This window comes from Nannospalax galili, unplaced genomic scaffold (assembly GCF_000622305.1).
Source record: "Nannospalax galili isolate Female #2095 unplaced genomic scaffold, S.galili_v1.0 scaffold216, whole genome shotgun sequence".
NCBI lineage: Eukaryota > Metazoa > Chordata > Mammalia > Rodentia > Spalacidae > Nannospalax > Nannospalax galili.
The window spans coordinates 3,588,367-3,602,866 of NW_008339003.1; the positions used below are offsets into that span (position 1 = coordinate 3,588,367).

The window sequence follows — 14,500 nt, forward strand, 5'->3', positions numbered from 1 at the left end:
TAGGCTTGGGCTACACAGTGATACACTGCAGCAAGGAAGCACAAACAAAAGTGTAATCTTGTTTAAAGATTGGTATTATAATAAGACAATGCAAGCACAAAAATACCTCAGGTAAGAAGCAAGTCAATAATAAATGTTCTCATTACTTTGGAAAAGTACATATTCTTTTTCTATTTGAGACCAACTAAAATCAATAATTTCATAGTCTCCAAATGATTATTTTTCAGTAAGAACTATAACAGAAATGAGACTATTTTCTTTGTCCAATCCCCATATATAATAAAAGAAAAACAGTTGTAATGTCAACCAATATATGTTAAGAAATCTGTTTTTTAATTTATTTATTTAATTTTTGTAATATTTCATACAGAACATCTTAATCATCTTTATACCCCTCCCCCATTTGCACCTGCCCATGGCCCCCACACACACTGGATTTCATACATTCTGTCATTTGTGTTAAGGCCTGTCAAGTTAGTGTCCCCAGATGTCCCTCACTGCAAGTTCATCCATTGAGGTCTAGTCAGCCTATCTAGAAGATCTATGTAGAAGATATCTTTAAGAAGATCAGCTCTTCCTCACCTAGCAGTAATCAGCTGCCAATAAGCCTTCAACTGCGATTGGGGCCTGCTATCCATTTCCATAGGAAATCTCACTGTTTTAAAAGGAACCCCTTCAGTATTATTTGTTTTCCTGATATATTGGGAAAATTTATGTGATGTGCTTGGATATGCAAGTTTATCATGACTTCAAACTGCAGAGTATAGCACAGTCTATGGAGTATAGCAAACTATAGCATCTGTTAGTTCTTAATCTTTTGTTATAGAAAATACACTCTGTAAATTGAGTAAAAAATGGCACATCTTTTATTTTACATACCATGAAAATGTTTGTGAGCACTCTGATCAGGCTTTCATTTAATGACCAATAACATGATGAATAAACTACCTCTTTATTTTTATTTTTCGATGATTTTTAATTGAGTTTTTGCAGTTTCCATACAATATAACCCTCATCTCCCCGTAGTACCCTCCACCCAATTTAATGTAGAGAGTCTAATTGGTGTCCCCAAATGTCCTTCAGTGTAGATTCATCCACTGGAGCCTGGTTAACCTACCAAGAGTTCCACACTTGAAAGAGACTATCTCTGCCCCTCCCAGCAGACATCTGTTGCCACGATTTCCTTAGGTGGGGTTGGGGCTTCTTACCTATTCCCTCATGTCTATGCTAGGATATCTTTCTAATTTGAGCTTGCATGGGACTTGTGTATGCTGTCACCATCTCTGTGAGTTCATTGTTGTCTGGAAAATTCTTTTTCCTTGTGGTCACCCACCACTTCTGGCTCTTACAATCTTTCTGCTCCCTCTTCTGCAATGATTCCTGAGCCTTGGGAGGCAGAGGTTTGATGTAGATGTCCTATTCAGGGATAAACACTCTATAGTCTCTTGTTCTCTGCACATTGGCCAGTAGTTGGTTTCTTTGTTAATCACCATCTGTTGCATAAGGAAACTCCTATGGTGAGAGTTGAGAGATGCATTAATCTATGAGTATAGCAAGTATAACAGTAAGTCATTAAGAGTCGGTTTAATATGCTACCTATTTAGTAGAAAACTCATGTTAGGATTTTTTGTTGTCGTGTGACCTGTCTAGCCTCAGGTTCCTAAGCCTGATATCAGTATCAAATATGGGCTCCATCCCAGGAAGCAATTAGATTAATCCACTTAAAGAGCAGTTGGTTACACCCATAATATTTGTGCCACTATTGGACCAGTGGGCATATCTTCCCAGGCCAGTTGTTGTAGTTCACAGGATTCACACCAGTAATGTTGATCATTATTTTTTCCTTTTGGTAGCATGTGTAGTACCTTCTAGCACCATGAACACTAGCCAGTACAGATGAGTTTCTGAAGTTAACAACAGCTTGATTTCTCCTTGATTGTTCTGCAGCTCATTTATGTGTTGTCTTCAGCAATAGGGTCTTACCATCTAGTTCTGGTAGGTAACCAAGTGCAGAAGAAATGGCCAGTATTGTCTGAGGGTCTATGGGACCCATGGTCATTCCTGGCATTGGGTTTTGTTTTGTTTTTCCATTAGCCTATGATGTCTAGAAAGGGCAATATCCCCTTGTTATAGAATGCCTCCTTTTAATTTCTTTTCATGTTGCATATGTATATACTTTAAGAAGCTCTGTAGTGGTTGGTTTCCATATGATTTTTTTCTAAAGGCCTTTACTGTCACTTATCCCTATGTTCCCTCCTCTGCCCTGTCCTCTCATTCCCTACCCCATTTCATCCTTCTTAGTCTAAGGTTCCACTTTTCCCCTGCATATCACTGCATTCTACCACCTCTCTAAGAAGCTCCCCATCTAAACAAGTTGCCTCTTTAAAGATAAATAATGTTTGTTGTTTTAGGATGGATAAAATCAATATCCGAGGAAGAATCTCCTCTTTTCTAACATTCAGATTTTAAGAATCCTCTGCTTTTTCTTAATATTCAGATATTTTATACTTTAGGATTAAATAATACTAGTTTAGAACTGACAGAATGTTAATGAAAAAAAAGATCATTTTTATCTCAGGCTGAAGTTTTATGAAACTCAAAGCAGAGCTCAGCTATCTTAAGGATTAAAGAATACCAGACCTTCAAGTAAAAGGCCCCTTCCAAAGTCATTGACTGCTTTTTCTGTAGTTGTAGGTTATGTTTTCAAGGGTCAGAGCATTTGCTGATTTCTACAAGTAGCACTATGTGGGGAGTCATGAGTTGGAAGAGCATGACTTAGTTATCTCAGCCTCAATGCTAATGCAGGAGGATAAGCCTTCCAGCCATGGTCAGCAGTGCTGGCCAGTTTTAACTGGGAAGCCCGCTGCCTTTGAGTAATGTAGCTACCACTATTTTCAATTCCAAAATTACCAGGTTTGATGGCACAAGGCCTGTATTCCCAGCTACTAAGAGGCTTAGGCAGGAGTATCATAAGCTCAAAGCTTTCCTAGGCTATAAAGTGGTTCCAGACCTAGTCTGGACAACTTACTGAAACCTTGACTTAAAATGACAGTAAGAAGAATGCTGGGAGTGTGACTCAATGGTAAAGCATTTGTGTGATATGCATGAGACCCTAGACTCAATCACCAGTATCCCCCTGACATACTAGAAGAGGATGAATATAGATGTTAGAGCAGTAGTTGGAGGACAGAAATACATGGTGTGGGTATACTCTAAGCTAGAGTACAGATGCTGCAGAAACAGGAACTTTGTTCATGTTCCATGTCTAAGTGAGAACTTCCTGGTATAAGAAAAATACTCAAAATTACATGATAAATTTTATATGATATTCTTTTTGTTGTTGTTGTTCTTTTAGACACAGGGTCTCCCTGTAGCCCCAGCTTGCCTGGAACTTGTTATGTAGACCAGGCTGGCCTTGACCTCACAGAGATCCGCCTGCCTTGGCCTCACAAGTGCGGGGATTAAAGGTGTGCACAGCTAAGCCCAGCAAATTTTATATGATACTCTTAAATCTCAATTTTGTGTGATGGATGCTAGTTGTGTATAGTGAAGCTCCTGAGTGTGGCTTTATTAAACCACTCTCCCTTCTCCGTTTCTTGGTATTTTTAAAAATTAATTCTTAACTATAGTTTAACTGTGTATTCAAATCAATGCAATAATTATTAGATACTCATATGATAAACATTTTTATAAAATTTGAATGTTTATGGTGGTACATGGGGTCATCTAGATGCATCTAGAAGATACTTCCATTCAACAAACGTCAACTGAGTGCTGGAAAAAAATATTCTGAGCTTATTTCATATAACTTAATCTATTTTTAAACATTGATATGATACTTTTTAAAACACTGATGTGATACTTTATTAATGAAAATATTGGCTATTGATAAGGTTATAAAGTTACAGTAATGTTTGATTGGTCCATTATTTAAGTAAATAAGATTCATCAGGAGTTGCGGGTGGATTTGAAGTGATTATTATTTGTAAGCTTATTAGTTGAATTATTTTAAGGACTCACATTATAAATACCAAATATAGAAAATAGAAAATATAATTTGCTGAAGGTATTGTTTAACTCAAGGAATAAATCTTGGATGAAAAGACAACTTACTATAAAAAAATTCTTACTATAAAAATTTGTCTTAAATACTAAAAGATGCACTGTCTGGAGAGAGGCTATTTGTTCTCCAGATGTTTTCAAGGCATGATACTATAAGTGACAGTGCATTTTCCTCTTCAGATGTATTTCTTGGCTTTCATTCTCTCTACAGAGTGGCCTCACATCCTTACACCTTGCAGCTCAAGAAGATAAAGTAAATGTCGCAGATATTCTCAGCAAGCATGGGGCTGACCAGGATGCTCATACAAAGGTACAACAGAGCCCTTGGTAACACTGCAACCACTTCTGACTTGGCTGATTCTTGGTAGGCCTCATTCAGGGCAGCATATGTCCGAGGCCTCTCTTCTCAAAGTCCATTCTAAAGCATAAATTTTGTCTTACTCCCAGATCTATAGTGATTCTTTGATTCTGTAGGAATCAGATACAAGGGGAGGCAATGGCATCAGGATGCTTCTTAGGACTCCAGTTTTGACTTGGTGTTCTCCTCCAGTTGCTGCCCCTCCATGCCCTTGGTCTCAAGGTGGCATGGTCCCTTCTATGCCATTGTTCTTTTGTTGCTGTCATTTTAATGTTCGCTAAAGAACAATTAAGTTTTCAGTCTCCTATTAGTCTTTACAGGCTTTTATCCCTTTTGTTTTGAATTTAAAAAATTCCCTTTTTTGCTTTCAACAGTTCAATACATTTGTATAATATATTTTAGTCATTTTACCCCCTCATCCCCTTCCTCACTCCCCTCCCTCACCAACTAGCACCTTCTTCCCAACAAGCCCTCCTTCTACTTTCATCTTTTTTTCTGTGTGACCCACCCACTGAGTTCAATTAGTTACTTGCCTGAACGGTAGGTAGGAAGTTGTTCATGGGAGCAAGGGCAACTGTGGTTACACCATTGAAGAAAGTGACACCCTTCCCCAAATAGTCCCTCTGGAAGGGGTGGAGCCTGTGAGCCCTCCCTCATCCATAGTGAAACATTGATGGGCTCCTAATTCTTCTACCAGAGTCATCTCCCATTTACAGATATCATTTGGGCTTCTCATTTCTTTTCACTAAGTCAAGTCGCACATGTATCTGCTCTCCCTCCCTGCTATGGCTAGGGACCTGCTTATATCCATATTTGCATGCAACTGATATGAAACGTGCTAAGTAGTATTTACACAATCAAATTGGATTCCTTCCTATCCCACGACAACTGAAATTTTACCCAGTCTCTCTTTTTCTTAATATTAACAACTAGAAGTATAATAACACTAATACTTTGTGATTTGTCATTCGCAGCTTGGTTACACTCCTTTAATTGTGGCCTGTCACTATGGAAATGTAAAAATAGTCAACTTTCTTCTGAAACAGGGAGCAAATGTTAATGCAAAAACCAAGGTAAATTACAAACCTGCTTTCCTTCTTGACATGCAAAACCTTTTAGCCATTGGAGTGATCAGTACACTTTACTATAGCAATAAATTGTTTTATAAATTTTTAAAAATTTTATTTTTACATCTTAGTTCTTCCAGAGTAATTTTGAAGAAGCAGTATAGTTTTCTAATTGTGTTCTGATAACCTTTGAGAACCATGGAGGTCAGCTTCAGAACTTCTACTATAAAGTTAAAATAGCTGACTTTGACTTAATAATTGACTGCAGGATAGTGTAGAGCATACTGATGCTCTGCCAGGTCTCCTTTACTTTGTTTTAGGGCCTTGGCTCTTCCCCACATCCCTCATCTCCTCACATGGAAATACAGACCTGCAGTCTCAACTGTATATATTTCATTTTAAACAAATTGTCTCTTCAGGAACATCATGTGGTAGTAATGCTCAGTGACAAAAATATGAAAGACCTGGGCTGACTTGCTCCCAACAGTTTTTTGAAGTGGTAAGGTGTCTACTTGAACAAAACAAGGTCAGAATGTCACCCCACATCTCAGTGCACACAAATTGGTTCAAGTTCAAGAGAAATGTACAGCATAACTGTTGCTCTTACTGTAGGTTGTAACTGTAACTCCAGGTGTCTGACCCAAAGAAATATTGGTGTGATGTGCTTGAGTTCACTCATCAGGAAATCCTAACTGCAGCCATGAGTGGAATAAAGTACATCAATGTGAGCACATTCAGAAGTCTTCAAATGCACCATTTTAAGATGCTATTAATTAGAAATTTATTCCAGTTTTATAAATCAGAGTTTCTTTTTGTCAGAAACTAAATCCTTTCTATACATAAGCACAGTCATAAACTGAATCTAAAATAAACTTATTATGTATACCTTGAATAATACTGTAACATCTGAGGTTCAAATTTTTCCCTACCAAGGATGGCTGCTGTGTAGTTTCTGACCAGTTGTTGCAATTTCATGAAGTGTTCAACTGACGCTTATTGAAGAGCTTTCATAGGACTCCTCAGACTTTAGTTCCCAGCACCAGTTTTGCTGAGCCAGCTCAATGTGAAGTTCAGGAAAGACTAAAATGTATGAATGCAATATACAGTAAGAGATTGGCAGTGCTTAGCAATGTTTACCATTTCATTTTAGATGCTTGGTCATTGAGATGGTTTTAATATTTAGAAGCCAAGCACAATGCTGTGTGGACAATATCAATGACCTCTGCAGATTAAGTCTTTATCAAATAGACATTTAATTAAGAGAAAAATCTCATTTTAACATTTTAGTTCTTTGTAAATGTGAGCTATATAATTTTTATTATTACCTCTGGAGTCACATTTTAACGAATCCTTCAGAATTTTTCCACATGGTATGATACCTTTTCAGAGGAATTATATTTTATTCCTAATGATTTATGTGTAACTATAGTTACTAAAGAATTGTTTCATTGCTTTTAAAATACAAACATATGTACTGTCTTAACTTGGCATGAAAATTTGGAAAACTAAACTTTTTTAAGCAGAATTATTAGTTGCTTAGATTTAGAATGAGACCCTGTCACACTGGATTGAAACAATGCATACTTATTGATAATTAACTTGTGGAAAGGGTTTAAACTATAGCATTAAGTGGAAAGTCTCTTTATAAGACACACTGCAAAGATAACAGAATTCTTCAGTGAGGAAACAGAACAGTTCCTGAGCATTTTTGTATAGTTTTTCTAAGCTAAAAATATCTTCATGGGAGCTGGAGAGATGGTCATCAGTTAAGAGCACTGGCTGCTCTTGCAGCAAACCAGGGTTCAGTTCCCAGCTCCCATTTAGCACTAACAACCACTCTTAACTGCAGTCCCATGTGATCTAGCACCCTCTTCTGTCATCCTTGGGCATTGCACATGGGCATTAGAATACATGCAGGCAAAACACTCATGTACATAAAATAAAAATAAATTATTATTTAAAAAATCTTTCTGGAAAATTTATTTCATCTTTCTTGAAGCTTGAACTTTCATCCATTTCTGTATTACAAATGAGAAAAATAGAGACTTAAGAGATTTAGAGGTTTGCTGATGGTCAATAGAAGAACCAGGCCTAGAGCTGCCATGCAGATGGGTCTGAGTGTCACTAAGACAGTGTTCATTAAAGGTTTTTTGGGGGTTTCTAAGATTTCAAGTAAATATTTTCAGTCACCACAGCTTCAGACAAAAACTAGATTGAACGATGCCTAGGGGACATTTTCCTGACCACAGTGGTCTCTGAGGACTCCATACAGTATGGCCTAGTGAGAGTGTTACTTCACCATAACTAATTCATATTTAGTATTATTTCTATAGTTATAGATAATCTATCCTTAAATTATATTACTATGTAATTTAAAATATAACATATATGTAATATAGAAAACATGTTCAGCATACAGAATGTTGTTTAATGCAAAATTATTTAGCACATTGTTAATTATATTTGTCAATGAACTAACAGGTGATGCTGAAAAAGTGACTAAATTTGAATGGCAGAACGTAATAATGCAAAGGAAGAACTTTGTGGAGATGAAATATCACTTCTCAAATGTCCATGGATTACCTGATTTGAGGCCAGGGTCTCTTCCATGGCTATAGGTTTCTAACTCTGTAAATGATCTGTATTTTGGGGGCTGGAGAGATGGCTCAGAGATTAAGAGCACTGGCTATTCTTGCAGAAGACCAGGGTTCGAATCCCAGCACCCACATGGCAGCTAGCAACCGTCCATAACTCCAGTTCCAGCTAGCAACTGTCCATAACTCCAGTTCCAGGGAATTTGACACCCTCTTCTGTCTTCTGTGGGCATTACATGACATGGGTACAATTGGATATATGTGCATAATAGACTAGTACACATAAGATTAAAAATAAAAAGCAAAAAAAAAATGTAGGTATATATAACAGGTCAGACTCCCAAGAATGTGCCAGAGTTAACACCTAGACAGAAGGACACCCATGCATCAGGGCATTCTCATTCACAGAAGAGCCACTGTGACTATACTTGGCACTTCACTTCACTGGTTGCCAAGATCTTACACAGGAGCTGATCTTTGAATGATTGTGGAGAAATTAGTAAACTGTTATTTTCTGTTTCATCATCTCTGAAATGAGGAGAAAAACACTGATTTATGAAGCCTTTGCTCACCACTCATTTAGTCAACACTAGTTACAAAGCACCTACTATGCACAGACCTTTTTAATGACGAGTGGAAGAGACAAAAGTATATAAATAACCTGTACCATATCTGCTACCACTATAGTTCTGTACAAGACTGACCCCATACTAAGCTTGACAATGTTAAAGTTCTAGTTTTTAACGAGATGTTTTATTGGGGCAGGACCCTGGGCTTCCAATTGAATTTTCTATTCTAAAGTTTACACATGTGTCTTCTATACCTAAAGCTATCTCCTGAAGTGAATTCAAGACATAAATTCACTTTCTTCATTATAAAACCTCTAGAGCTAACTCTAGGGGTTGTTAGGATGGTCATAATGAACCATGGCTTCCTCTCTAGCATTCAATTTAAACCAACTTGCTCTTATTCTTTGCTAAGGAAAGAAATCACAGATATAATGCTTGTTCCCATTTTATATCTCCTCTATGTATTTTTAATGCCAATTGGTTTAAATGTAATAATAGTTATAATTTGGAGGTTGTTTATCTTGTATTTCATAAGCCATTTTGTTCTTGTTAGCACACCATAAGGTGTGAGGGAGTGTTTGCTGCTGAGAAATGGGTTGCTGGGAAAATTGGGCTCCAAATAAACAAGGAGTCCTTGATGTTTTTGTTGTAAATAAGACTAGCAAACTAAAACTGAAGGCTAACCTAATGTTCTTCTCCCTCGGCAAATCGGTGCCACCGCTTTCCACAGAATGGCTACACACCTTTGCACCAAGCTGCCCAGCAAGGCCACACGCACATCATTAATGTCCTGCTCCAGCATGGGGCCAAGCCAAACGCCACCACCGCAGTAAGCAACTCCTATGGCTAGTCCCCATATTTTGATCTTCCTCCTCTTTTGCCCTGATGTCTTGTTGTTAGAGATAAGTAGTGATACATCCTCCTTAAATAAACTTCTGGACTGTGAAAAGCCCCAAATTTCAAGAAAATCCTTTCGAGAAAATACTTTATGGACTGTGCTTGCTGGGAAGAACCTCAGTTGACTGGACTAGGTTGGCCTCTGGGGAGTGGCGCCCTTTGCCGGGGCTGCAGGAAGGGCTTCGCCTACAGCTGGCGCTCAGATGTGAGTGCACAGCCACTGCTTTCTCCTTGCTGCCTTAGGGAGCAGTTTCTGAGCTCCTGGCTTAGACCTAGCTCTTGGGGATGTGAAGCCATTGAAATGTAAACTAAGTGGTACAGTTAAACAAAAGGGGTCCTGGGGACCCGGGCTGGATACAGCTGGAATTGCTGGCTTCGGTGGTTTTGCAGCCCTGTGAGCTACTGGGAAGCTGAAGCATAATCTGTCCCTGTGTTCCTAAGGTAACACCTAACTTGTAGAAGGGATGAGGGTCCCGCTCCTCCCTCGCAGTCTGGCGGCCTCGTCCTCAGATGAAGACGTATCTCCCTGAGTCTATGGCAGCATTTGAAGAACTTCAGGGTTAAAGCATCGAGTGCTTAATAAAAGGAGCAGGCAGATACAAGTTTGTTGTGTTACCATGGTGACCTGGGCTATAGTGTAAAGGAGTTACAAAGACAGATTTAGATGTAATGGTAAAAACTAGTGATTTTCCTAAGCTGTGCCTTGTTTTGGAAGGAAATGCTGGCTCCTGCTGAGCCCCGGGTGATTTCATTGGCTCACAAGGCAGTCCTCCCTCTCCTTTCTTACTCTTTCCCTTGTTCACTCTCTTCAGAATGGTAACACAGCCCTGGCAATTGCTAAGCGGCTGGGCTACATCTCCGTGGTTGACACCCTGAAGGTGGTAACTGAGGAGGTCACCACTACCACCACGGTGAGTACAGGGGACTCGTCTGCTTCTGCTCTGTTCACATTTCCTGGCACATACTTTTTCACTGGGATGCTTGGAGCTTTTGGTGTTGAACTTCTTTTGCTGAATGCTTTCTAGAATATACTCAAAAGTGTGCAAGTGTAAATGCATTTGCACAATGAATACAGGGGTTCTCACTTATCTTATTCAATATAATTCCCAGTAAAACATGTAAATATAGTTTAATAACTGTAGAAAAGTTTTTTTTTTTTTTTTCCAGTGACTTTTTTTTTTGGTAACTTCTCTACCCTCTAGTTATGTGTGACACATATTGCTGGTACAGAGGTAGCACATGCTGCAGCCTCAGAAAAGACCCTCAGGCTGGGTCAAATGCACTTCTACTGATAACAATTCACCCTTACTTTTCTTCTTTTTTCTTTCAGATTATTTTCTTACTCAAAAAGAAAATTGTAGGTGTTTTACTTTTATTGCTTTAAAATGACTATTGATTGTTGAGGAGGCCAGTGATGATCATTGGCCTTTACTAGAGAAAGTCTGGAGAGTAAACTGGCAATAATGTGTCTCTCACTCAAAGCCCAGGGGCTCCAAAGTGGAGGGTCCTAGCAGAAAGTGAAACCACTACTGTGTTTCTAACTTTTTAACTTAAGCATGAGTTCCAACAATGATAGCTCTTTATCATAAAGTAGAAAAACAACACATTAGATATTCTGCAGAGAAAATAAAACCACAGATCAACAAATAAGAATTCTGAACAAGGTTCTACTAAATTCCCAAGCTAGGAATGTTATATATAGTGTTTGGGAATTCTCAATTCTTTTAATAGATGGGGGAAAAAGGAGAAAATTTTGTTTTATAGGCTAACAGAAAGTCCTCTTTGGCAGCCATTGAGGTAGATGTAGCATGAAGTTTTAAATAGAATGGAATATGAATAATTAATAACAATGAAGCATTTGACATTGACTGAATTTTTTGATAGGGCAGTAACACTGCTTGTTTTCAAGCAGAATCATCACCTTCAGCCAATATACTACAGTAATTTTAAGGATTTAAAATATAGAGTTGAGATATATGTGAGAAAACTTTTTTATTGTTAGCACCATATTAATGATACATATGGCTGAATTCTTTTTAAAAAGTAAAATTTTATTTAATTTAAAAATTTGTAATTAATTCATAAAAATTGCCCATGCTTGGGTCATGCAATACTTGGATACACAGTTGCATTGTGTGATACTCAAATAAGGATAAACACGTATATCTCCTCCTTTATAATTTCTTTGTGGAGAACATTTAAATTATATCTATGTGGTTGAATATTAATTGCTTTTTTCAAGCTATATTATTTCTTATAACAGGAAACTCTGCATATTAAGGACCTAATCAGCTATACCACCTTTCAGCATCAGTAGACCACAATGTGTATGTCAAAGAAATGAAGTCCTTAAGTGGCAAGATTGGCCAAGCACATGTGCTGTTAGAAGTCATGCATTTTGTCAACTTTATTGCTTTTTCATGCTGTGGAAATCATAGATCTGTATTTTTACTGAGTTACCACTAGATGACAAACTGTGACGTTTTTGTTCTTTTGCGCCCCCCCTTTTTTTTTCCATTTCTTAAGTGATTTATTCGAATCTCTATTTCTTGGAGATAAAATATGTGTGGGCTCTGGGCTGCATGTCTAAGGCCGTCAGTGGTTCAATTCAAACACAGCTCCTCCCCACAGGCATAGTGGGAGGGAAGAATGAGAGTATAGGCCACAGGAAAATGAATTCTTTTACTTCAACAACACTGTGAACCTTACATATCTAGTTCCCAAGACCTCAGGTTCATAGCTATGATTTAGAGCAAATGATTTTAAATTTAAAGATCTATATTTTTAAAGCAGAGGCAACTAGCATTCATCAAATAGTTGCTAAATATTCTAATTACTGGGCTGGGAAATGCTTAGTGGGTAAAGTGCTTGCCATGCAAATGTGAGGACCTAAATTTGGATCCCTAGAACTTAAATAAAGCTGGGTGTGGCAGCACACATCTGTTATCCCTGTGCTGCTATGGTGACAAGGGAGGCAGACACAGGGAGATCCCTAGAACTTGAGGGCAGCCAGAATAGAGTTCACAGTAGCAAACACTGAGATCCTATCTCACATAAGGTGGAAGGAAGGTAAAGGTTGAACTGCATACATGAACCTTGGCATGTGCATGCCTGTCAGAAATCAAATACATACAATGGCATGGAGAGGTCTTCAACAGAACTCTAACAAGAGAGGAAAGCTGTTTTTAGAACGCTGTGTGAATTCTTGCTCTTTATCTATGTTTCATTACTAAATTTTATTCATTCTTAATATTTATTTTCATTATAGTGCTAAATATTAGTTGGAAAAAAATCCACTGTACAGTAGAATTCAAATTTCTAGGAGAAAAAGCCAAGAGAACATGTGTAAATCAAATCAGAATTTCTGCTTTCAGCTAGAATAAGTCATCCACATGAAATGCAAACCTCCTCTTCATATAAGCAGGTGGTGTGAGTGACTGCACGCTTTGGTTTTTCTTTATTTTTACATTTTGCTTCTTTAAATTGGCTCCTGGTAGAACTGTGAATTTGTTTTGAGACATGAAATTTGGAGGTAAGGATAGGAAATATGAATGCATTGTTTTCTATTATGGAAGTCTTCTTGTACAATTCCCTTTGGGAAGTGATGTTCAACTATTCTATCTTCTGCGTAGTATGTTATTTGTGATACTTTGCATAATTAATATATAGGATTGTTAGTAGTATACTGGGCATGGAGGACAGATCTAGGATTCAAATTTAGGCTGTTGAATTTCGAAGTCCATTTTCCTAACTATTCCAACATAACTAATCTTGAGTTTGCTCAAAAGCAGCTTAAGAATTTTGAGACAAAACTATTACTACCTAATTTTCACCAAAAATACCTCTGTAAGCAGTGCCCTTTACTGGTTTTAGTGGGGATATCATATTCATCATCACTTCCTAAAGTCTACTGATTTACCAAAAAATAATTTGGAACTATTAAGTGATGCCAGCAAACAGCACAAGGATTTTAATAGTGAGGTAAAATGAAAATATTAAATGTGATGATGTTGTCACTTAGATGTAGTTACCAAATTACAGCTATGCAAGTGACATACTAATTTTTCATCACTTGGATCCCCATTTGAACAACCATGTGAATTCTCTTAGATCAAAGAAATTATACTTCCTTCCAGAGTTCTTTACCCCAAAGCATGAATGAAGTCATTATGAGAGAGCAGACCAAGGCAGCAGTTTGTAAAGGAAAGGGTAGTGCTGCCAAGATTTGGGAGACACTGTGGAATCCTGGTTTGTTTTCATAACCTTAGTTTTTCTAAGTTTACTTTGAAAGACACAGCAGGGAAGACTGGACAGTTCAGGATTGTCTTAGGGTGGTAAGTATTTACCAGAATGGTCATCGGAGTGCTAGGGACACATTTTGCCAGCTGTAGTCAACAATACCAGTATACTAAGTGTAGGAAAACAATGCCAAATGACTCAGCTCACTACTTATTAAACAACCATTATCAGCTATTTTCATTATTTGTTTAATTTGAAAGTAATGTTTTATGTTGTGAATAACCATTAGTAAATAGAGCACAAATTATTTTATAAATTACCAAAAAATACAAGTAAATCTTATTAGATATACTATCCTTTAATCATTAGAGAAACTTTTTGAAAAGCAATAAAGAAAATTCAGGTAGTCTAAATCCTATGTTTTATTTGATATCATGTCTGTTAAGGAATCATAAAAATGGCAATGAAATAAATACAAGTAATGTCATGTGATATTGTCTGAGCCAGCATCTCTTCTGTGACTATAATTCCATGATTAGATGATTAAATTGTCACATCAATATTCACTATATTGTTCATGTATATATTTTATAATATATACATAATATATATGCATACTATGTGTATTCTTAAAGAAACATACTAAATACAAAACCTTTAAATTTTTAAATACATTTTTCCAATAATTTATAACTGTCTCAAGTACACCGATTT

General features: G+C 37.3%; 1 protein-coding gene across 29 annotated transcripts in view; it reads left to right on the forward strand.

Annotated features, from left to right (window-relative positions):
- Nucleotides 1-14,500, forward strand: part of Ank2 (ankyrin 2) — a 675,290-nt gene that overhangs the window by 570,012 nt on the left and 90,778 nt on the right. For all 29 annotated transcript variants that reach the window (XM_029563867.1, XM_017798338.2, XM_029563883.1 and 26 more), the window contains 4 exons: nt 4,274-4,372; nt 5,395-5,493; nt 9,381-9,479; nt 10,360-10,458. In XM_029563867.1, coding sequence (XP_029419727.1) covers nt 4,274-4,372; nt 5,395-5,493; nt 9,381-9,479; nt 10,360-10,458 — 396 coding nt within the window. The remainder of the gene's footprint in view (nt 1-4,273; nt 4,373-5,394; nt 5,494-9,380; nt 9,480-10,359; nt 10,459-14,500) is intronic.